Source organism: Ctenocephalides felis, unplaced genomic scaffold, assembly GCF_003426905.1.
Source record: "Ctenocephalides felis isolate EL2017-DRISC unplaced genomic scaffold, ASM342690v1 CF-g0.4_SCAFFOLD_00845, whole genome shotgun sequence".
NCBI lineage: Eukaryota > Metazoa > Arthropoda > Insecta > Siphonaptera > Pulicidae > Ctenocephalides > Ctenocephalides felis.
Window position 1 is genome coordinate 83,387,215 of NW_020536999.1, and position 26,694 is coordinate 83,413,908.

Here is a 26,694-nt window from a genome sequence, read left to right on the forward strand (position 1 = left end):
AGAAAGTAAACTGTCTAAATAACAAATTTCAATTACAATTATATAAAATATAAAACTTTCAACAACACAAACACAAAATAACAAGTCACAAGTTAATAGTCATCTTAAAACTAAAACGATTATTCTGCAACCATAATTAATACTTCTTATGTTCATAATTTAAAATTTAAGCTCACTCAGAACAGGCAACATCTTTAAAAATACTCTCAACGTCTTCAGACACTTTTGGATTACTTATTTTGAATGCATAAAGAATCATATCCAATGATCGAAGCGGAGTTAACTGTAATACTGAATCATCCTTAACTTCTATCGGGATGTTAGCTCTGAAATATAAAACCTCCTTTATATATAAAAATAGATGTATATATGTTATAGACCTTATACTACATGGACTGCTAATAGAGCACAAAATAAGTTCTCAAACATAGAAGGGTATGTGACGTCACTTGCTGAGCGAACATTGCCGACGACAACTGCGGAACTCTCCCGATTAATTAAATGTCATGTCATATGTTTTATTAACTTCCCGAAGGAGAAGTTTTTCATAAAAAATCCGATTCGCTAATTTAATGTTTTCTCGACGTTTCAAGTCGTTCTGAATCGGACGAGACCAAATTTGAAAAAAGTATGTGCGTGTGTATGTGTGGCGTGTATGTGAAAAGATTTTTTGCCGTAAATCGACGTTTTCTCAGAAACGAATTTCAAAAATTTAAAAGTCATTCGATGTATCTCGATGAGAACTAGCGTTTATCAGTTTTGCGCGACGATCGGCCGAGCCGTTTCTTTGTAAATCGGAGAAAAGTGAAAAATGTTTCGTCCACGTTTTAGCCCGCAATTCTGAATCGATTATGAAAATTCAAAAACCATTCAAAAAATATTGGTTGGGAATCGTGCTGATTAGTTTTTGGTAGAGATCGGCCGGGCCGTTTTCTTAAAATTTAATTTTTAATAAAATGTTAAAATAATTTTTTTCGACGATTTTTTTATTATTTCTTTAGTGATAGATACCATAGTCTTCTAGATCATACTAAAATATTACGGCCCTACGACAACTCGTTTAACTTTAAAAATTCGTCAAAGTTTGCAAAAATTGGTTTCGTTTTTTTGGCATTTGTCAAAATTAGACCTTTCATCGATGTTTGCTCAAAAACGCCTAAACCGATTTTAGAAATTTAAAAGCCATTTGATGTGTCTCAATAAGGACTATCGTTTGTCAGTTTTGTGAGACAATCTGCCCAGCCGTTTCTTTGTAATTTGAAACCTCAAACTACCGAACCGATTTTAAAAAATCAAAAACTGTTCGAAAGATATTAGTTGGGAATGATATTGATTAGTTTTAGGTAAAAATCTACCGAGCCGTTTCTTGTGATTAACTGTTGAAAAAAAAATTGTAGTCGATTTTTATCAAACTTTTTTTGGCGATATATATCATGGTTTTATAGAACATACTGAAATATTAAGGCCTTACGACAAGTAATTTAATTTTAAAAATTTATCAAAGTTTGAGAAAATGAGTAGTTTTTTTGACGTTTGTTAAAATTTAAATTAGACAATTTACTTGGTATAACGATAGAGTACTTGGTCTTAATAAACATACTAAAGCATTAAAGATCTACGAAAACTGGTTCAATTATAAAAATGGTTGATTTTTGAAAATTTGCTCTTAGAAAATATTTCGAGTTAACTAGTTTGTTCGTTTTTAGTTATGTGTTATAAATCCACTCGGAATACTGTTAATCACTCATAAATTATTTTTTTTATTGATTAAGTCGATTATTTACACATATCGGGAAGTTCATTTAACTTGCCTCAAGACAAAATACCAATACCAACTCAATTTTCAAGTTCATCTCAATTTTCGTCACCCAAGGTTTTGACAGAATTTTGATTGAGTTTTTTTGAGCCTATGAAAAAGCTCAATTTGACATAAAAAAATTAATTTCATCAAAGGATGTACAACTCTGATACTTCAATTTTCTTTTTTCTTCAAATGCGAGTTTGAAAAATACATGCACGCAATCCTCAATTTTCACCTTCCTACCCCAACACTTTCCAATTTCATTAATAATTTTTAACCTGATCGATAACCGGTCAATTATGCTCTTTTTAGTCGACGTTCACTAAATTTCGATTCAGATTTTTATGTTTATCCCTTCTAATCATCCTCTAAATTTTTTTAAGAATTTTCTTTACTAGATACAAATTTAATTAGTATCTTATAATTATTTTTCAGCAAAGTGAATAGTTATAATGAACTGGATTGTGATAAATAAAGAAACATATGAAATGCTTGAGTTGTCTTATTTCAATATTTCTTGCAAACACCCCAACAATGAGAGTTTCAATTAGATTCACAATTTTTTAACTTCCCGTAGGGCAAGTTATAGTAATCGCAAAAAATCGAAAATGAAAATTTGTATATATCTTTACGTTTCAAACCTTCTGAACATTTTGGCATACCTTAGAAAAAACGTGTGTGTATGTGTGTGTGTTCGGTTACAAATTTTCGTCGACGATTTCGGGAACACAGATGAATCGATTTGAACAATTAAAAAAAACATTCGATTCGTATTGATAAGGAGACGTGCTGATTAGTTTTTGGCGAAGGCAAGTCTAGCCGTTCCGAAGATATGGGGCTAAAAGTGCCAAAAGCGGTACTCAGTTTTTAAGAGAACGGAGCGTCGGATTTGAATAATTCAAAAAACATTTTACTTGTATTGACCATATGAAGAACTGTTTGAATTTTTGGGAAGGCAGGTGCAGCGGTTATTGACTATCAATAAAAATAAGTTAAAAAATGAAAATGAAAAACTGATCAAATTTTCATGAAGGCAGGTCTAGCGGTTTCGGAAATCTAGTAAAAAAAGTAAAAAAAATGCCATTTGGCGGTCAAAAATGATCATTAGACATATGCACATCAAATTATCAGATATTTTATAGAGATTTTAACAATAAGTATAAATTTTGTTTATGCATTTCTATGTGTTCCGTACCAATGTTTATCCGTTACACGGCGATGCAGCGCTTACGCGCTTCGATATTTCATCTCTATGCAGTTAAAGCAGTACGATTGCTTTGAAAAAATGTTCTAAATTTCCAAGATATTTCAAAATAAATTTTTCTTCAAAAATTTATATTTTTTCAAAAAAAAGTCAAATTTTGTCAAAAATTTATAGTTTCTCAAAAATCTAACGTTTTCAGAGTATTTTTTTTCAAAAATGTTAATCTTTTTTAAAAAAAAAAGATTTTTGGTACGGGAAGTTCCAGCAATTTGCCTTAAGGCACGACGCCATACGCCCCACTAGTTTCAAACAATTTACAACACTTTCCTATAAGTAGTCTATGACTAGGGTTTATACAAAAACCGACATTTCAGAAAACCGGTTTTCGAGTTTCAATTTTACCAAGAAACCGGTTTTAACCGGTTTTCGAATTTTATATGAAAAATAAATTTTTGCTCGAATATTCTGTAATTTATCCGCAAATTTAGTGTAATTTAGTATAGTATTTGACTGAATTTATTTATTGTTCAATTTTATAGATAGTAAACAAAATTATTTTAATATTAATTAGTAGAACTAAAAAATAATAGTTTATCTTGATTAAATAACTTTGAAAATAATTATTCGTCATTTATGCATCATTTTCACATATAAGAATGAAAATATTTTTATGATAGTGAAAGGAAAGTTTTCGAATAAATAAAAATAATACATTTTTACATAAAAAAAATTCATTAAATAAATAAAAATAAAAAATATATTAGATACATGTTCATACATACTTTTTAATATAAATTTTAATTTTAAAAACAATTAAGCTAAACTTTTATTTCTGTTCCGAGCAATTTTAATTAAATAATTTTAAAACATTCTAATTGTTTTTGTTTAATAAAAATATGATTTACGTGTCCTTTGTTTACTCACAAAATTTCCTGAAATAGAAAATACTCGAGACCAAATTATGCTTAATTGTTTTTAAAGCCTAATATAATAATTCTAAGTTTTTTGTTCTTTAATTTGTGCCTTCTATGGTTTAAAACTCTTTTTTTAAGTTTGAGGAGAGGAAGTTACTTCTTCAAGAAGAAGTCACACTGGTATAAAAATCTAAATTATTATATACAAAACATTTCTGGGAACCATTGCAGACTGATAAGATATCAAATGCTATTTAAAAGATATGATTTCAAGAAACAAAACGCTTTCATGTATCTTTTATATTTTGCTAATTTGTCATTTTTTATTTATACAGTGAAAACCGACTTTTTTCACTAAAAAACCGGTTTTCGAATTCCATAATTTTCACAAAAAAACCGGTTTTTAAAACCGGTTTTTGAAAACCGACAAACCCTATCTATTACGCATTGCTACATGCAACTTTTTCGAAAGCCGCACTAAAATCTTACTTTAACTAGTTGAAAGTGGCATTTAGCCTTAAGGCAAGTTGCACGAACTTCCCGATAGGTGTAATAATTGTAATTATGACTTAATCAGCCGAAATTGAGACTCATATATTTAGATGAAATTTTCAACTGCACGATTACGTATAACATATATGCACGTAGTGACGTAGTCACTGATATTTAATGCTTTAAATTAAATTAATAGTAACATTTTTTAAACAACTAAAGAAGTTTTGTAGACTTATTTTTCCGCCCAAAAAATGACTTTTAACCCTTTCCACTCGCGAATTGCAGAATCAAACACATATTGCCGCCGGACGCCGGAGTGGCGGTATCCGAGTGGAAAGGGTTAGATTTTTGATATTCAAATTTTGACTCATCACATCACAAAAGCGACTTGTGACACAAATGACTACCATTTTTTTCAAACTTGATGAATTTGGAAAAATGAACTACTTGCCGTAGGGCCGTGAAATTGTAGTATGTTTTTCAAGACCAAAATTTTCACCAGCTAATTACGAAGAAACGGCTCAGCCGATCTTTGTCTAAAATTGATTAGCACGATTCCCAAATAATATCTTTCGAATTGAAACGTTGAATTTTTAAAATCCAGTCAGAATTTTTGACTCAAACGTGGATGAAAACTTTCCACTTCTCTCTTAATTACTAAAAAACGGTTCGGCCAATCGTCGCACAAAACTGAGAAACGATAGTGATCATCGGGGAACCTCGAATAGTTTTTAAATTTTTGAAATCGGTTCAGGCGTTTTGAAAAAACGTCTATGAAAGGTGTAATTTTGACAACCGCCACGAAAAACCCTACTAAATTTTTCAAACTTTGACAAATTTTTAAAATTAAACGACTTGTCGTAGGATATTATTTTAGTATGATTTATAAGGCCATGGTATCTATCATCAAAAAAGAAACCATAAAAATGGCAAAAAAAAAATTCAATGGTTAATTACAAGAACTTGTGCTAGCGGATCTTTTCGTAAAAACTAATCAGGTCGGTTCCCAACCAATATCTTTCGAACAGTTTTTAAATTTTTAAAATCGATTCAGAATTGCGGGCTAAAACGTGGACGAAATTTTTTTCACTTTTCTGCTATTTAGAAAGAAACGGCTCAGCCGATCGTCGCGCAAAACTGACAAACGATAGTCCTCATCGAGATACATAGAATGGCTTTTAAATTTTTGAAAACATAAACTCACGATAAATCATCGGTCTCTTACAAAAAAGTTTTACAACTTACCTCTGGAACTCCAAAAATATTTCAGGATGTGATTCTAGAGTGATTTTGACACTTCTGCATTTCAAACCGGCGATGTTTCATTTTTGTTGCGATTTCCTCTGATGTATAATTTGGCATTAATTTTTTAATGAATTCTTCTGTCAGCACATAAATTCTGTAGTTGACGACAGTGCAGTACATGTCGTGTCCACCAATGTCTAAGGAGATAAAAATATTAGATGCACTATATATAATAGTAATTTTCCTATTTATAAATTTATATTTTTCAGGAGTTTGCTTGAAAATCCGACTTGCTAATTTTATGTTTTTTCAAAGTTTCAAGTCATTCTGAATTCGTATGAAGCCAAAATTGAAACTAGAGGGTGTATGGGATTGTGCCTCAAGGCAAATAAGATTCATTATTCGTATTTTATGGACAAAACATAAGAGCTTTTAATTCGAACGATGACGCTTATATAAGTTTACATGAAAAGTAAATAGAGAAAACTTAATCAAGCGGAGTTAAAATGAAAGACCTTATTTCATATTTTTAAAAAATATTAGTGGTGCGTGGCATTGTGCCTTAAGGCAAATTTCTGGAACTTCCCGTGCCGTAATTAAACATCCGAGGAATGAAAAATAAATAATAATTGTTTCACATTATTTCAAACAGATTATTTATTATAAATACATATTGTAAATGAAATTGGGCGATGAGCGTATTCTTCAAACATCTTATGTGTATGTTTACAAGAAATTTGATTTTTTTTAAAAAAAAAATTGATTATTTTGATAATTTTTCAAGATTTTGAAACTTTTTGGATTTTTTGGAAAAAATCGTTTTTTTTATATTTTGTGAAAACATTAAATTTTTTTTGAAAATTTTGAAATATTCTCAAATTTTTCAAAGATCTCGATTTTTTTTAAATTTTGATATTTTTTGAAATTTTTCAAAATTTAGATTTTTTTGAAAATGAAAAATTTCGAAGATGAAATTTTTGTAAAAGCATTTTTTGCACATAGTCTACACAAGCAAAAGGTTTTCTGAAGTAATCTAATCGGATGATCCGTTCGTTCTCTCAAAAACTGCATGACCCTATGCGCTTCATACAAATCGGTTATCCATGCTGTCCAAAATGTCGAGGACATTTGTTTGAACCATATAAATGAACTTCAAAATTAAAAATTCTGGTACGGAACCCAAAAAACTTAACACAAAATGTGTACACATTATTAAAATTTCTATAAAATATCTGATAATTTGATGTGCATCTAATGAATATCTTTGACCGCCAAATTGCGTTTTTTATTTAACTTTTTTTTATTAAGAGTCCATAACTTAGACTTGCCTTGGCCAAAAACTAATCAGCACGTCTCTTTATCAATACGAATCGAATGTTTTTTGAATTATTCAAATCGGTTGATTCGTGTTCCCGAAATCGTCGACAAAAAATTGTATCCGCACACACACACATCCATTTTTGCTAAGGTATGCCAAAATGTTCAGAAACCTTTGAGCATAAAGATATATAAAAATTATCATTTCCGATTTTTTTGTGATTACTGTAACTTATCCTACGGAAAGTTAACAAACTTAATTACATAGTTTAAATTTTTATAATAAAATAATTATATTATAAGTCAACTTTGGAATTTTAGTTAAAATGATTATCAAAATCCGAATTATTTCGATATTAAAAAAAAAATTATTTTGAAGATTTAAAAAAAAATTGCTTTCTCCAAAAATAATTGTTTCGTCAATACGAGCATCATTCAAATAGGATGCTTAGTACTCTCAAAAACTGAATTTTTTTTTTTGAATGTGGGGATATCAAGCAGGCCGGTTTTGATTTGTAAAAACAATGGGACATGTCATGTATATTTTTGATATCGTAATATTTTTATAGACAATAAATTTGATATATTTTTTATGTTGGGAGTTTCTAATTTAATATATTATCATAATCATTACAACTCCCACAGTACATTTACCTCTGTATCTTCGAAATGACTGGACCTGTCTTTGCCAAAAACTAATCACCACTTCTCCCTACCAATACAAATTGAATATATTTTGGATCATTCAAATCGGATATTCCGTTCTCTCAAAAACTCGTTTTCTATTTGCTGCATTCTTTACTCCGTATCTCCGAAACGACTGGACCAACTTTTGCCAAGAACTAACCAGCATGTTTCCTTATCAATAAGAATCAATTGCTCAAATCGGTTGATCCGTGCTCCCGGAAACGTAGACGAAGGATTGTGTCCATACATACGCACACACACACTCTCGTTGGTTTTTTTCTAAGGTATGCCAAAATGTTCAGAAACCTATAAAACGTTAAGATATGCAAAAATATTCATTTTCGATTTTTTGACGATTATTAATAACTTACCCTACTAGAAGATTACCTTACTGATGCCTAATGTTGGAGGCCCTAAACAAACCAGAAGGATATTACTATCATCAGTGGTTACTTCGGTGCTTACATATCCATATGGGCTGATGCTCTCAAAACTCAAGGAGAATGGCAGGACCTATATATCGTCTGAGTGCTTTAAGATTTGCTTGCGTATTTCGCACAATATCGGATGAGGTATTTTTTAATAAATAGGTTGCCTATTACTCATTTTGTTCAATAATTTATTATTCTAATACAATTGTCAATCATTTATTTAAAGGTATCATCCTGGGCCCTGCAACGAGAAGCCAAGCTCTCTGGTCATTTGCAAAGTTTGAAGGATTTGAATGAATCTCTGGAGGAGCTTTTGCCGTGGTTGGCGGGATTGGAATCCACACTCACAACTCTCGAAGCAGAACCATTGTCTGATGATTTTAAATCTTGGAATATCTTTGATCACAATGATTTCATGGAGAACACTGCCAGAAGACAACCAGAAGCAGACAGAGCTTGCAAACCAAAAGTTCAACCTACAGATCATAGAAAGATGAACAAAACTAAAACATCTACACCTTTGTATGTATTTAAAAACTGCATTTAAATCATCCTTCATTTTCATTTCATAGGAAGGGTTTTATCATTTTCATCATAGCACATGTTGGTAAATTATTTTTATCGCCCAATATCGGAGAAAGCAGTATGTGTCATTTCAGGAACTCTGCCTCTCTTAGACTTAGCGGAGAAAAGTCGGACAATTTACCAAAAAAGACATCAATAACTGAATCCTGAAAAGTTGAGATTAGAAGAATGTCAGAACAGCATTGATCGATGGCAGCAACTGTGGGATGTCGCAGTGAAAGGCAGATGAACGCATCGTCTCATTCCAAACATGAAAGTCTGGCTAAATCGTGAACATTGAGAAGGTAATTATTACACTACGCAAATGCTATCTGGACATGGCTGTTTTCGAGCCTACCTACACCGCTTCAAGCACGATAACATGGGCGAAATCGAAGATGCTGAGCATGTGTTCTTTGTGCGCCCGCGATCTAGTACTCTACGGGACGATGTAGAAGAGATATTGAGCCGAAGAATTACTCCAGATACTGTTGTAGAAAACTGAGGCTGCCTGGGACGCAATAGATAGATTTTCAAGAGAAGTGCTAATTGACCTGCGATCTATGGAAGGAGAAACGGCGAATGAGACAAGAATGATAACATTCTAGATCCTCCCCCACTAAGGAATGCCTAACGCGGTTTTCGTAGGAATCAGAGGCAAGAGATAAGCGGAGGTCTTAGTCGGTATTATACCCAAGCGATGTCGAGTGCAAGGTAGCCAAACAAAAGACGCTATAAAAAAAAACAATTTTTTCTAAGGTATGCCAGAATGTTCAGAAACCTTCAAAACACTTATTGACCCTACGGGAGTTAACAAGCTCAGTTGTTACTAGGACTTTTTATGTCACAAGCGCGCGGCCTCGTGATTATAAACGCTAATAAATTTTTACATTCTATCGACTTTTCGTAGGTCTATAATATTTTAGTTTATGCACACAGCTGTCAATTTTTTAAAATCGGTTCAGTGTTTTGGCACAAAAGTTGCACATTTCTAAAGAAGTAGCCCAAACTATCAAATCAACGCGAAGTCCTTATCGAATTTCACAATGCTGGATGTTTCACCAAATGGATGCAGCCATTTTGGAGAAGACATCCACAAAAAGGTAAACTTTCATTCCAATATCGGTGAAATTAGCAAGTCGGATTTTCTGACAAAAACAAACTGCTCCTTTCTGTTTAAACATGATGTATATTCATAATTTATAACTAAAAGAATTATATAACAATTAAACAATTAACATTTACATGCAAAATATTCAAACTTACTATAAACTCTCAAATGTTCAAACTCTTCCGTGTCTGTCTCCGCCGAAGACGCAGAAGGCACTTCAGACTTCACAAAATCGTTATTATAAGGAAGAGCATTCTTATCCAAATTCTCGATCCACTCCTTTTCCTTCTCTGTCTCAGCATACCTATATCGATTGATCATAAAATGGCCACAGCAATTTAAATTATTATTGGTCAAATCCAGATTATAAATCTCCTTATAAGTTTGTTTCAGGAATCTTTTAATCTCTCGTATAATGAAATAAAGATTGTAGCCATTCTTCTCGAGTCGAAGAAGATCTGAGTAGGTGTATGTGCTGCCATTTTCTAAATCGCTGAACATTGGTAGTAGGTAGTCCATGAACATTCGACAGTTGCCTGGTTGGGGTTTTGTGATACAATAAGCGTCCTTGAAGAAAAAAAAGAAAAAAACGGTTTAGTTTGTTGGAAAATATTTATTTAAAAAAATATTTTTACATAATAGGTATTAGTCATAGTATTTTAATGTATTGTTAGTAAAATAAAAAATTATACATGATTTAAATTTTCTCTTATTGCTTCATTATTCTTGTTATAGTAAAATCTCGGTTAACCGGACTATTTGTTTTCGATAGGCATTCGGATAATCGAATGAATGAAGAATAATGTGTATTTATTAAAAATAACAAATACATACATAGATTTCAACAAAAATAATGTTTATTAAGAAATTGAAACTTCCTTATGTATGTACATCAGGGCGGGTCGATTTGTATGGGTCAAAAAGTACTAGGGATCAAAATAAGATACCCTATCTCTAAAATTAATTCTGATGTCCCGTGCATTTACCCAAAGATTGTGAGTCAAATTTTGAAAAATCCTGTTTTGGCTCCTTTAGAGCGCCCCAATAGTGTCCAAATGTATGACTGACCCCCAGTAACTTTGGAAGGCCGATCGACCCATACCAATGGGACCGCCCTTTAGAGGTCTCTCATACTCTCATTTTGGGTACTACAACATGATGAAAACCAATGATTTATTTTTATTATAAAATTTATTTAATCATAACATATGTAAAACTTAAAAATTATTGTTTGAAGTCCTTTTTGATATATCGTCACCGTAACAGCCTCTAGCTAGCATAGAAACGCTGATACAAAATGCATTAGAAAAATTGAAACAAAAAAAATTTTTTTTTTTTGTGAAAAAGTGTTTTGTGTGTGTATGAATTAATATTTAAAAAATTGTTTTAAAAAAAACATTTTTTCTGAATAAAATACCAAAAACGATGATTTTTTGCAATTTTTGTATGGAAGACGTCTAAGGGGAGGTTCCAAAAGGTGAACCATAAGCATGAGTGGATCGGCCTTCCAAAGTTAGTTGGGGGTCGGTCATACATTTGGACGCAATTGAGGCACTTTAAAATGGGTCAAAATGGAATTTTTCAAATTTTAACCCTTATCTCTGGGCTAAGGCTAATGCACGGGACATTAGAATGCATTTTGGTGGTATGGTTTCTTCAGCAAAATATCTTATTTTAATCCTTAATATCAGAAAATCATATATGCCTAAAAGACTTTTTTGACCCATACAAATTGACCCGCTCTAATGTACATACATAAGAAAGTTTCTATTTCTTAATAAACATTATTTTCGTTGATGTCTATGTATGTATTTGTTATTTTTAATGAATACATAACATTATTCTTCATACATTCTATTATCCGGATTCGCAAAAGACCGGATTTTCGATTATCGGAATGCCTATCGACAACAATTAGTCTGGTTAATCAAGGCTCAACTGTATTATTATGATTTGGGCAAGTCGTATTAATTCATGTCAAGTAGTATTAATAATTAATGAGTAGTTTATATATTATAAAATAACTTATCGTTTCGATCACAATCTTTAAATGCTTTTTTGCAACAACTCTTCATTTAATCAAATAGTGTTAAATATAAATAGTAACAAATATAAATATAAAAATTGTGAAAAAGATAAAAAATTGGAATGATTAAATTATTATAGACTAACCTAGATAAAATTATTAAAAAATCTAAACTAATTTAGATAAAATTATTTTTCTTTATAATACATGTTAAAACTCATTTCTATTTCAGAAATAAGTCTTATTATAGTCACAATAAATATATACAAAAATCTAAATATAAATTATTCACACCGATATAATTTCAAATACACCTACACCCTACGCTTTTGCTAAATTGATACAAATTATCAGTATAAGAGTTCGTTACATTTTCGAAGTTGCGTTACGTTAGATTCGATTTTGTTTAAATATTTTTTTTCAATTTGAAGGAACCTTGCATAAAAAATTCTCTAACCAACCTAAGTAACTAAGGCTGCAGCAATGTACTAATGAAGATGAAAAGATGTCAGAGATGACCGATCTTGGAAGGACCACGTTTAATGGAGAAATTCTGACATAATGAAGCTCATAAAATATCGTTGTCATGGCAACGCTCACTTATGCTTGTTCTTGGTAGTAAAAATTATGTAAATGTCAATTTATTTGTTGTGCGATCAGGCATTTTCTACATATAAACAAAGCAAAGGAGAATGTTATGATAACCGCATCATCGAAGATTTTGTTATCGTAAGATTCTTCCTTGCTTGTTTATATGTGAAATACGCCTGATCACACAGCAAATAAAAAGTCATTCTTATGATTTTCACTATCAAGAACAAGCATAATAAAACGTTGCCATGACAAAGCTAATTTATGAGCTCTGTTCACTGCCAAAATACAACACATACAAAATGTATGTTACAGTTATTAATTTTTAGTAGTATGAAAATATGAGAACTCCCCGTTTTATGATCAAAACTAAATTTTTTGTGTGCATAAGCTTGTTTGTCTTAAACACCAAAACTAATATCACCAGTGTTTATATACAATTGATAGCAAAGTAAATTGCCAATTTAAATTTTTATTTACAAACAAAAAGCAATATTTGAAATTTGTATAAATTATTATTATAATTTTTTAAACGTGTTTGATACTAACATTTATTTTTCGTTCAATGTGCTTGTTATTCATCGCATTAATCCTTTCCACTCGGATGCCGCCGCTCGAAATACATAAATTTTGCAATTCGCAAAAGACAATGACAAAAAGGGCTTTTCAATAGTGATTTTCGTTTAACACGGTTTTTCCATATAGAAGTGAATTTTTCGAGTAACACGGTTTTCAATGGAACGTATCTTCCATGTAAAACGGAGGATAAGTGACTTAAAATTCTCTAATACTATTACAAGTGGAACTGCAATTTACTAATAAAGAGAAGATGATACTAATGACCGACCAAAAGAAACCGGTCTCAAAAGAACAAATTTTAAATTTTCATTAAAAAGGCTATAGTTTTTTCTAAAAAGAAAAGCATTCTGGCAAAAGAAATCTCTAACCAATACGATCAACTTAAAATTCTTCAATTGAAAACTACTATTGCAACTCAATCTGCAAATTTCTAATAAAGAAGATGACATTGATGACTAATCAATGAAAATCTCGAAAGAACCAACTTTAAATTGCTATTGCTTAGGTGGAGCGACTAGGGCGGATGCTGAGCACTCCATTGTGGAGTGCAAAAATGAGAAAAGGGTGGGCAAGAACTATGGAAAGAGATAGTAAGACAAACAATCTCCCTCCCAACCAATTTTATAACATTATTGACAAAGAAAAGGATATATGGTGTGCTATATAATTATATACAATCAAATAAAATTAAATTGTAAAGATAACTTATAGAATGTATATGACTAATGTACGTGCATACAACGTCAACAAATAAACAATTAAAAAAAAAAATTTAATTATCATTGATACAGCCCTGATTTTTTTTAAAGAAATCCTGCCAGGAGGTACGTAAGAATATCAATTGTTATAAAAAAAAATCATAACCACTATGATCAACTTGAAATTCTTCAATTATAAGCAACTATTGCAACACAACCTGCAAATTTCTAATAAAGAAGATGACTTTGATGACTAATTAATAAAAATATCAAAAGAACAAACTTTAAATTATCATTGACAGAGCCCTGAATTTTATTTTAAAAAGGAATCTTGTCAATAGGTTCGAATATCAATTGTTATAAAGAAATTCATAACCAATATGATCAACTTAAAATTCTTCAATCAAAAACTACTATTGCAACTCAATTTGCAAATTTCTAATGAAGAAGATGATACTGATGGCTAATTAATCAATCAATTTTGAAAGAATATACTTTAAATTATCATTGATAAAGCCCTCACTTTTTTTTACAAAAGAAATCCTGTCAGTAGGTACCTACGAATATCAATTATTATAAAGAAATTCATAACCAATATGATCAACTTACAAATCTTTAATTAAGAACTACTGGTGCAACTGCAAATTTCTAATAAAGAAGATGACATTGATGACTAATCAGTAAAAATCTCGAAAGAACAAATTTTAAATCACCATTGACTGAATCATACTGAATACTGTTAAAATGACATGTAATTGCTGTGCATTCAGGTGTTTCATGTTATGAACCTCAGTCAGAAAGACCCTGTTATCTGACATCGTTTTTTTTACATTTGTGCTGTTTCTATGTTATGTTTTCTATCTGACAATCTGACAAATTTGCCTGACTGCACAGCAACCGCATAACTTTTGTCAATATTTAGAACGAATTTGTAAGGAAAGTTCTTCATAAGATAGCCTTGCCATAACATTGGTCTGTTATGCGGACGAATCGGTCCCTCAATCTACAAATTTCTAATAAAGAAGATGACATTGATGACTAATCAATAAACTAAATAAATCAATACTAATTAGACATTTAAAAAAAACATCCTGTCTGGAGGTACCCTGAGAAATATCAATTGTAATAAAGAAATTTATTTCATGTTGAAAAAAAGCAAGCATTAGATCAACACCCATTTTGAATCACCAGACAATTAATTTTCATTTTATTTTTTATAAATTTGCATTAATTCAAGCCGAAGTTTTGTAGTTTTATATATGTATGTCATGCTAATATAATTTTTGTTTCTTAAATATATACTTTGTTCACTTTGCAAAAGTAAGGTGTATGCAGTACAATAGTACAGTCGAATAAAAATTAAATTAGGTGTATGTATCAAGCAATTTTTCAAGTTTCTCGAAAAAGCTTACATCGCTCAAATATTCATCATTATCTAATTCATCATCACTATCGTCACTTTCAATATCATCGTCACTTTGATCATCATCACTGTGATCATTGTCATCCTGCTGATCACTTACCGGGCAAATCGCAGCGTATCCTTTTTTCACTAATATTTCATTTAATGTTAAAGTTTCAGGATTGGTTTTATGCTGCTCGAAATCCTTGATGGTCATCCATATAATATTATTCTGGAAGAGATGAAACAAAATTAATATTGCATTAAGTATTAGCAAATAAGTTGTGAAGTCGCCTTTTGCCTTATGGCAAGATCCCGGTATAAAAATTAACTAGTGCGGTGTATGGCATCGTGCCTTAAGGCAAATTGCTGGAACTTCCCGTACCGTAACAAAATGTTCGAGGAATATTGAATGTTTTCAAATAGATTATTATAAATATTGTTGCATTGTCTAATATTTACAAGAATTATATAAACTAAATTGCACAGTTTAAATTATTTGTAATCAGTACATTAGATTTTTAGTCAGAATTAAAATTAAAATCTGAATTATTTTCGATATACAAAAAAAAAAATCTGAAATAAAAGAAAAATTTGAAACATTTTTTTTCCCAAAATCAATTATTTTGTTAAAACAAGCAGAAAGTTTTTTGAATCATTCAAATCGGACGCTTAGCTCTTGCAAAAACTGTCATTGTTTGCACATTTAGCTCTGTATCTTCGAAATGGCTGGACATGCCTTTTTCTGCACTCTTTGCTCTTTATCTCTGTAACGGCTGGACATACCTCTGTCAAACACTAATCAGCACATCTTCCTATCAACAGGAAGATCTAATCCATTTTTTCTAAGGTATGCCAAAATGTTCACAAACCTCTGAAACGTACAGATATGCAAAAATTTTCATTTTCGATTTTTGGCCCATTACTATAACCAGAGGCGGCGCTAGACCATTCGTGGGCGTCGGCGAAATTCGTTTGCGAGGCCCCCCTTTTTTGCCAGTTGCAACTTGACTAGTGATACATGGCATCGTGCCTAAAGGCAAATTGCTGAAACTTTTCGTGCCGTAATTTAAATTTTTGAAAAGCTTTTAAAAAATTTGAAAAGTGAAAGAAATTGACTTTTTTTAATTTGAAATATTTTGTTGAAAATTTCGAACTTTTTTTCAAAGCAATCACGTTGCGTTAGCTGCTTAGAGACGATTTCCAAAACCGCTAGACTTGCCTTCCTAAAAATGTAATCATGTAAACTTTTTGCCCTGTATATTAGAAACGGCTTATCCTGCCTTTGCCAAAAACTAATCAGCACGTCTTCTTACCTTCAATACATGACAAATGTTTTCTGAATTTTTCAAATTGGTTGATCCATATTCGCGAAATCGTCGACGAAAATTTGTCAAAATGTTCAGAAATCTCTGAAGATATATAAAAATTTTTGTTTTAGATTTTTTTGCGATTACTATAACTGTATATGAGATCTATTTTTAATCAGATAAATACACCAATTGAAATAGACAAAAATTACACAAGTTAAAATAAACAAACTCTTCGGCAAAAATGGTTTGTTCTCCAGCTATTAAAAAGCACTAAAATTAAATAATTATCGCAAAAAAGTTTCCCTTTGCCCAACCATTTGATTAGTAAATTTTATGTTTTTTCGATCATTATGAATAAAAAATGGTTGGAAATCACCGACTTAATAACTAATTAGACAAAATTTTGCAATTTAATCAATTTTATTATTTTAAATTTGCATTTGCAAGTGATAAATTAGATTTAAAAAATCTATGTTCATACTAATTTGAGTGCACAAATCCGCACCTCACATAGTAGGTACACATGGTCTAAAAGCTCGTCCCATTATTTTAAAATTTAATGAGTTTTTATAATTAATCATTTATCGTAGTTCCATAAAATTTATGTTAGATGATACTAACAAGTTTTTGAAAAAAGATTTTTACAATAAATTACGAAGAAACTGTGCGGTCGATCTTGACGAAAAACAATTCAGGACGATCGCCAACTGAAAACTTTCGATCAGTTTTTGAATTTTTTAAATTGGTTCAAAAATGCCAAAATGTCGTTTTTTTAGGACGCTTTAATTTTTTGTCGACGACATCAGAGCCGATCAACCGATTTAAAGGATTTAAAAAACATTCGATTTGTGTTAATAATTTGTCAAAGGCAGGTTTAGCGGTTTTGGAGATACAAAAAAAGTTTAAAAGATTATCAATTTTATTTGAAAGAACTGATCATTCCAATAGAATGTTTAAAAAAATATATTGCTTGTGTTGACGGTGTGAAACAATGATTAGTTTCAAATTAACAGTTTTTGCTATTATCTCATTGTTACCTTTCCGGCGGACTATTGTAAATCCATTAAATTTACTGAATGTCCTATACTGGACAGTTGTAAATAAGAGTTAATAATATATATATATATATATATATATATATATATATATATCTCATTGTTATTTCTCACTGATAAATTTTTATTGAACATTGATTACTTTTATTCCTCGAATATTTAATTACTGTTTCGATGATTTACATAGTGCTCACATAAGAAATACACAAATATAAACAACAATTAGCTTGCGCAAAGTTGTTTAGATTTAATAATCTATAGTGTTGTCCATAAAAGATAAAAGAGTAAAATGATAGTGCCTGTAAACCACTAATCACCTTTTTTACTCGTACATCCGTATGAAAATTAACTAAATTTTAAATAATTAAAATTTTTCCGGAGCCTCTTGCGAGGCCCCCCCAGGCGCGAGGCCGTCGGCGGCCGCCGACACCGCCGACGCCTCGCGCCGCTACTGACTATAACTTATTTTACGGGGAGTTAATAATTATGCAGCATTTAGTTAAGAAGAGACGGAAAGCCCGATCTTCATAAAAAACTAGTGGTGCGTGGCATTGTTCCTTAAGGCCAAATTTTTTCAACATTTGTGAAAATTTTGAAAACATGTTTGAAAAAATTGAAAAAATATTAGGTTCTTTAAAGATTTCGAAATTTTTGAAAACCTCGAACTTTTCCTTGACTGATATTTTTTGAAAATATTAAATATTTTGAAGTTTCTTGAAAGTTTTTCATACTCATTCAAGTCGGTTGGTCTATATAATCAAAAATGTGGAAGACATTTGTTTGAACTAAATAAAGTAACTTCAAGCAGTTTAAATATCGATACGCAGCCCATAGATGTGAAAATATCTCCATAAAATAATATCATTAGTTTTATGTACATATCTCTAATGATCAATTTTGTCAGCCTTATATCATTTTTATTACTTGTTATCTAGATCTCCGCAGCTGCTGGATCTGCTTTCGCAAAATTTAATCATTACTTCATTATGTCAATACAAGTGAAATATTTTTTGAATCACTCAAATCGGATGCTCCATTCTCTCGAAAACTTTATCGCCATTTTCTGCTCCTTTTGATCCGCATGAAACAGGTGGACCAACCTCTGTTAAAAGCTAATCAGCACGTCCTCTTATCATTAGAAATCAAATATTTTTTGAGTAATTCAAATCGGTTGATCCGTGCTACCGAGAAAGTGGACAATATACTAGACACATTTGCTACTGAAATGCGAATGGCAATAATTAGAAAAGAACTATAATTTCAGAGCAAGAATTACAAATTATAGGTCTTCCCCCGCACGAAGTAATATCCAACGGCGGTTTCCGTGGAGTCCAGAGCCAAAACATAAGCAGAGGTTTTAGTCGGTGTTATACCCAGACGGTTTCGAGTTCGACATACCCAGACAAAAGACTCAGTCTGGGATGCATAAACGCATTTCTTTTGATATGCTAAAAAACACATACAGACACATACATCAATTTTTTCTAAGGTATGCCAAAATGTTCAAAAACCAGTGATACGATTTAGATTGTTCGTGATTACTATAACTTACCCTACAGGAAATTAATAATCAGCGAGGTTCCCAAATGACTTTATTCGTAAGGTTTTGAAGTTTTCAAAATCTGTTAAAAATTGCTGTAAATGTTTACAAAAGTGTAAGTAAATGTTCTTTTACTAATTCCAAAAAAACTGCTTGGCCGATTATCTCTGACCAAGGTCCATCCTTATGGAGTTCACCGATTGGCTTTTGAATTTTTGAAATCGGTTCAACCGTTTTTGAGAAAACATGAACGAAAATCAAATCTTGACTCAACGCATTAGAAAAGCGACTTTTGACACAAATTGTGACTCATCATACTTTCTCAAATTTGATAAATTTTTAAAATTAAAGGACTTGTAAGGGCATAATTTTAATATGTTATTTAAGACCATGACCTCTATTATCATTTTTTTAACTTACCGTAGGTTAAGTTATAGTAATCGCAAAAAATCAAAAATGAAAATTGTTATTTTTCTTTACGTTTTAAAAGTTTCTGAATATTTTAGCATATTTAGAAAAAATGGATGTGTGTGTATGTATGTGCGGATACAATTTTCGATTACCATTGATAAGGAAACGTGCTGATTAGTTTTTGGCTAAAGCAAGTTCAGCCGTTCCGAAGGTACGGGGAAAAAAGTGACAAAAATGGTAATTCAATTTTTGAGAGAATGGAGCGTCCGATTTGAATGATTCAACATTTTATTTGTATTGATATAATGAATAAGTGATAACATTTTTGGATAGGCATGTCTAGCGGTTTGGGAGATCCAATAAAAAAGTAAGAAGAAATGCCATTTAGCGGTCAAAAATGATCATTAAACATATGCACATCAAATACTTAAATATTTTATAGATATTCTAATAACAAGAACTGTGTTTACATTTTTATGAGTTCCGTACCAATTTGAATTTTGATACGGAAAGTTCCAGCAATTTGCCTTAAGGCACGATGCCGTGCACCACTAGTTTCAACATTCAATAACAAAGATACGTCCCAGGCGATCGTGACTAAAAACTAAAAAGCGCGATTCCCAACCAACATCTTTGGAACAGTTTTTAAATTTTTAAAATCGATTCGAAATTGTGTCAACACGAGTCCTAATCGAGTCACACGGAATGGCTTTTAAATGTTTGAAATCGGTGCAGCCGTTTTTGAGAAAACAGGAACGAAAGATTGAAAAATTGGGTCACATATATACATTTTCCATATTGGTGTCATTCGATTCAAAATGACTTGAAACGTTCAGAAAACAAAATCAACAAATCGGATTTTCTACTTCTCCTTCAGGAAGTTTATAATCTACATATATATAAAAATAAGTCGGGTTTTCCTTCCTGGCGATTTAACTCCAGAACGCACGAACCGGTTTCGACAATTTTGCATTCGCTGGAAAGGTCTCGGGCTCCGCAAGGTTTATAGTTAAGAAAATTAGTGGTGCATGGCATCGTGCCTTAATGCAAATTGCTGAAAATTCACGCACCGTAATTAAAAATTCGAGTAATGACATTAGTGAGAATTATCAGAGTTATGCTTGGTTAAGTGCATATTGCGAGCAATTCTTGTCGCAAAGAATAATGAAGTACACGCACTGAATTTCACCATTCAATCAAAAATTGCTGGCGATTTGGTGGCATACTAATGATTCCGATTGGTCTTCCGTTTGACTTCAAACGATTGCAATTACCAGTTCGCCTTGCTTTGGCAATGGCAATTAAGAAGTCGCAAGGCCAATCGCTTAGTGTTTGCGGGATAAATTTCAAATAGATTATTTAGAAAATCATTGTTTTTCACATGGACAGTTATACGTTGCCTGTTCACGAGTTGGGAAACCATCCGCTTTGTGTTAACGTCAGACCAAAAAACAAAAAATGTGGTTTACCAAAGAGCACTTCAATGAAACGGATAATTTGCGGATTCACTTTCATTTACTTAGAGAAGTTCAACTAAAAAATACTTCATTTTTGTATTCGAAATAAATTCATTACTGTTGTGTAATAAAATCAAAATTTTCCTTTTCAAACACAAACCAAAAATTTCTTCGTCTTTCTCACGAAACCATCTGGTGGCGAAACGGAGTTCGTCGGGTTTGCTGGTAATTTTATAACAACTCGATAAATTAATCAAAAAAGAATATGTGTAGTATTAAAATAGTCTGTTTCTTATAAAAATTATTACCTCTTCATCAATTTCAGTTGTCAAGCACAGAAGCCTCCTTTCTTCAATTAGTTTAAAGAAGAATCTACAAACAAACAAATCCCAATGTGTGCTATTGTTTGTTGGAATGATGAAGTCGAGACGTCCACGAATGACCTGTTTAGGTAAAGACTGGAAGTCCTTGGATAAATAACGAATCGTAGAAGTGTCTGCCACTATCAGCGATCCGTAGTCAATGAAATACAGCTGAAACATAAAGAGAACGTATAAATTAATTATGAAGCTAAGGTAAGTAGAATTTGGCCCTTGGGCAATATGGTTGACCATCCAGATATGTGGAAGTAACAAATGATTGATATAATCATAAGAATTGAGAAAGGGACCGTCCACTAATCACGTGAGTTTGATAAAAAATCACAAGTTATAGGAGGAGGGAAGGATATAGCAACATACCACTTGTATTTATTTTTTTACCTGATTTTTTTAAAAATCAGTTGTGTATGGCATTGTGCCTTAAGACAAATTGCTGGTACTTCCCGTACCAGAATTAGATATTCGAAGGACAAAAATCAGTAATCAATAAAAATTGACCAATAATTTACAACAATTGTTTTATACATTTTTAAATAGATAATTATAATCACTATATATTTTATTGTTCATAAAATATAGGATCTCATCGCTCAAAGCACTTGAGCAAGTTTACATTAGCAAGACGTGTCGAATAAATCTATCTGAGGATATATTTCTTACGATTAGAATACCGCATTTGAAATATATATCGTACATTTTGAAACAGAATTGTAAATTTAAAATTCATATTTGAAGTATAAATCTTCAATTTTTGAAAATTTTGAAATTTGCTTGAACCGTATAAGTAAACATTAAATTAAAATCTTAATGCGTAAACCAACAATATTATAACAAAAAAATTAGTACCCATTTTTAAAAACTTCAAATATCAATGTTCATTTTTGACCACCAAATATTTTTTTACTTGTTTCCCTATATCTCCGAAACCGCTACACCAATTCAACAATTATTAATTTCGTCATTACAAGTAAAATGTTTTTTGAATCATTCAAATCGAGTACTCCGTTCACTCAAAAACTGAAATACCGTTTTTGGCACTTTTTGCCCCATATCTCCGGTTAAACCGTCTCTAAATGTTTTTTGAACCATTCAAATCGATTGATTTGTGCGCCCGAAATCGTGGACGAAAAATTGTATCCAAACATACATACACACACACATCCATTTTTTCTAAGATATGCGAAAATGTTCAGAAATCTTTCAAACGTAAAGATATGCAAAATTTTTTAATAAACTTTCCGTAGGGTAGTTATAGTAATGGGCCAAAAATCGAAAATGAACATTTTTGCATTTCTCCACGTTTTGAATGGTTCAAAAAACATTCGATTCCTATAGAAGGGAGATTAGTTTCTGGCAAAGGCAGGTCCAGTCGTTACAGAGATACGAAGTAAAGAGTGCAGAAAATACAAATCGAGTTTTTGAGAGAACGAAGTATCCGATTTGAATGATCTAAAAAACATTCAATTTGTAATGATTGGGAGAAGAGTTTTTTTTTTTTAGCAAAGACAAGTCCAGCCATTTTGAAGATACAGAGCTAAATGTGCAAAAAATAGCAGTTTTTGGGAGAACTAAGCGTCCGATTTAAATTATTCAAAGAACTTGATACAAACAGAATAATTGCTTTTGAAAACAAATGTTTTTAATTTTTTTTTTCAAAAAAAATTTTTGAGTATCGAAAATAATTCAGATTTCAATTTTAATTCTGTTCTAATATACTTTAAACAAATAATTTCAACTTTGCAATTCAGTTTATATAATTCTTATAAATATTAAACAATGTTACAATATTCATAAAAATCTATTTGAAAACATTTAATATTCCTCGATCATTTCGTTACCGTACGGAAAGTTCCAGTATTTTGCCTTAAAGCACGATGCCATACACCACTAGTTACGATTTTTTTGCAATTACTATAACTTACACTACGAGAAGTTAAAAAATTCAAATATTTTCAAAAAGAATTAAAAAATTATACTATTTTTTCTCGTAACTAAAAATACGCGTGATGTTTGTGGGAGAAGAGGGGGGGGGATTTTGAATATCACCATGTATCACCAAGGTGGAGGGGGTGTCAAAAAATCCTTAAAAAAGTCGATCACGTGATTAATGGACGCCACCTTAGTACAAATTTATTGGTTTACTATAATTTAGGAGTTATTTCAGACACTCGATAACACCCATAGACACTTGCCAACACCCATAGACATTTGCTAACATACTCAGACACTCGACAACATCAACAGACACTTGATAGCATTCTCAAATACATTGCAATCATTGAGCTTATACTGCATAGACTGCTAGTCGAGCGGAAAATAAGTGCTCAAATATAGAAGGAACAGTGATGTCACTTGCTGAGCGAACGTTGCCGACAATCGCGAAACTCTCCCCATTGATTAAATGTCATATGTCATATGTTTTATTTCAATAACTAGATGACCCGACAGACGTTGTCCTGTACACACATCTACATTTTTAATACCCAATACTAATATTTACCGTTCAGTTAAAAATAATAATTATTGTTTTTCAAATTACTGTTTACGCCAATATATGAGATGTTAAATGTAGAACTGCTTCAAATAAAATGAAGATTCTCAATTCCCACTTAACACTTTAATTATCCCATTAACAAATATTAGAATATGTTCAATGAGCATTGTATATTAAAAATTATACACTGCAAATTATAATTTTATATGGGGCTATACAATATTATTAGTCATACCTGATGTAGATGTGGATGTATAAATGAATGATTTTTTGTTTATTGACGACTAAAACATTAATTTTGCACATTTTTCGCACAAAAAATCATCGTCTGCCTTTGTAATGTATTTATGGTAATAGCATAAAAACTTTTTAAAAGTATAACAAATTCAGAAAGTATTAATATATAGCATTCGTGGTAAACGTATAATATCACCTGGGATTTTTCTACCCAAAATAATTGCTTCAATAATGTTGCCTATAATTTTTATAATTTCGTACCATATTTTAAGTGGCTTTTAGCAATTTTAAAATCTAAATTACATTTTTCTCACTGATAATTCAATATACATTATTACTTAAGTTCATATTTGAAGTGAATTAATTGGTCAAATCATGTTCTCATGTGCTCTATTCAACCTACGATCAACAAAATTATTGCAGTAAATGGAGAGGAAAAAGCGTGTGCCCTGTGTATTTTTTTTACTGCGCTCTAATTTGCATGATATTTTGGAAATAGAACTTGAGTTCAGAAGTGAAAAAATTTATGTAAATATGCAATATATTATATAGACATATCTATGAAATGCAAAGCGATGTTTGCCGATATTTTACATTTTGTTTATGTGAGATGAATTTGCAAAAAAGGCGTTTGTAGATAGAAGTGGGCCACTATTTGTGGACATACATATGTCACTTGAGTAATGCCGTTCTTTGCACAGTAAAGTGTTTCTATTAATTATTCAAACATCTTATTGCTTATATTTATCACTAAAGCCATCATGACTCCAGACAGAAGCAGCACAGCGACAAAAAAGCAGGTGCCAGCAAAAGTTTCCAAGAAGGTTAATACTTATAATCAGCTATGAAAAAGGAGAAAACGGAAAGTTTTCGTTTTTTTTTTAAATAAGACATCGGCAAAGCTGATAAGAAAAAACTCCATCGAGTGCGAAAACTGCGACATTTCATTTGAAGTGCGTCGATATGACCAACTCCACCGACTTGACGGGCACCAATTGTACCGAAAATCTTTACTTGAATGTTGCAATATTTTTAACTTCTCGTAGGGTAAGTTATAGTAATCGCAAAAAATCGAAAATGAAAATTTTTATATATCTTTACGTTTCAAAGGTTTCTGAATATTTTGGCATACCTTAAAAACAATGGATGTATGTGTGTTTGTGTATGTGTGTGTGTGCGGATACAAATTTTCGTCGACGATTTCGGGAATACCGATCAACCGATATAAATAATTTAAAAAACATTCGATTCGTATTGATAAGGAGACGTGCTGATTAGTTTTTGGCGAAGGCAGGTCTAGCCGTTCCAAAAATACGGGGCAAAAAGTGCCAAAAATGTATCTCATTTTTAAGAGAACTGAGCGTCCGATTTTAATAATTCAAAAAATATCTTACTGATCAAATGAAGATGAAGAACTGATCAAATTTTCATGCAGGCAGGTCTAGCGGTTTCAAAGATCCAATGAAAAAAGTAAAAAAAAATGCCATTTGGCGGTCAAAAATGATCAATAGACCTATGCACATCAAATTACCAGATATTTTATAGAGATTTTAACAATAAGTATAATTTTTGTTTATATTCCTATGGATTCCGTACCAATGCTTATCCGTTAGACGGAGACGCGGCGCTTACTCGCTTTGGCATTTCGTCTCTATGTAGTCAAAGCAGTACGATTGCTTTGAAAAAAAAAGGTTCAGAATTTCCAAAATATGTCAAAATAAAGAAAAAAAAGAAATTTTTTTCGAAGTAAAATTTTTTCAAAAATGTTAATCTTTTTAAAAAAATAATTTTTGGTACAGGAAGTTCTAGCAATTTGCCTTAAGGCTCGATGCCATGCGCCCCACTAGTTTTTCAACAATTTAATCATACCACCTTTATTACTCCTCTTCAAACATTAAAATAACATTATTACTGAAGTCACTTTACAATTTATACCCTTTATTTCGTGTCAATGATTATGAATTTTGCAAATTTGACAACGGTTTTGTAACCAGCGCATTTAAAAACCCTCAGGGTAAGAAGCATATGGCACCATTTTTTCAGATAAAAATTTGGGTAGCCCACTTCTGCCTAAATTTTTGGAAAACACGGTGAATACACTTTTTTGCTATTTAAAAAGAGAAATATTTCCAAACATAATTGCTAGCATCTGCTATGATAAAAAGTTGCATTTTGAAATGCCCTTGCAATTAAAAAAAAAATAAGAAAATATTTCCATTCTTAGCCATTTTACAACCAAAAATAAAAACGTGAGCCACTTCTGTCCATCGCACTATACATAAAATCGAATCCACCTGTTAAAATCGGTTTATATATTATAAGGCCTATGTTAGGCACGTAACATATGACATTTGACATTTGCTCAATCGAGATAGTCCGCGATTGTCGTCGGCAATGATCGCTCAAACATGTGACGTCACATACCCTTCTAAGTTTGAGCACTATATACAACAAAAAACATATGAGGAAAACATACGATTCTTAGACACTTTTTAGTGCTGTTGAAAGCTTAATGCAACCTTGTTGGTAATAGCATTAGAATATTCACTTCAAAAATTAAATGAATTCAGAAAAATATCTATAGGAGAATTAAAGGTAAAATTTGTTTACCTTACCTTAACTTTAGTAGTTTCTTCCACATCCACGATATAGGCTCTCTGCCAACTATTTGCATAACTAGCGGCACAGTACATATTCTTTTGCAAATTATTAATTTTTAATGACTCTTGGTTGTTTTCGTAA

The 26,694-nt window shown here is 31.4% G+C and overlaps 1 protein-coding gene across 1 annotated transcript; it reads right to left on the minus strand.

Annotated features, from left to right (window-relative positions):
- LOC113363726 lies at positions 1–26,694 on the minus strand. Its single transcript, XM_026606211.1, has 6 exons — positions 26,568–26,694; positions 21,150–21,374; positions 15,187–15,297; positions 9,925–10,336; positions 5,660–5,856; positions 1–326 (listed from the first exon to the last, which is right to left on the minus strand). Exons 1-5 carry the CDS (start codon positions 26,643–26,645, stop codon positions 5,681–5,683), a joined length of 1,002 nt encoding a protein of 333 aa, XP_026461996.1. The 5' UTR covers positions 26,646–26,694; the 3' UTR covers positions 1–326; positions 5,660–5,680.

What these genes read in the sequence shown, in the direction of transcription:
- LOC113363726 (XM_026606211.1), bottom strand. Translation starts at nt 26,645, where the DNA reads ATGTACTGTGCCGCTAGTTATGCAAATAGTTGGCAGAGAGCCTATATC. An exon ending in AAGAAACTACTAAAGTTAAG is followed by an intron (nt 21,375 to 26,567) that starts GTAAGGTAAACA and finishes TTTATGTTTCAG; the next exon opens with CTGTATTTCATTGACTACGG. An exon ending in GATACGCTGCGATTTGCCCG is followed by an intron (nt 10,337 to 15,186) that starts GTAAGTGATCAG and finishes TTTTTCTTCAAG; the next exon opens with GACGCTTATTGTATCACAAA.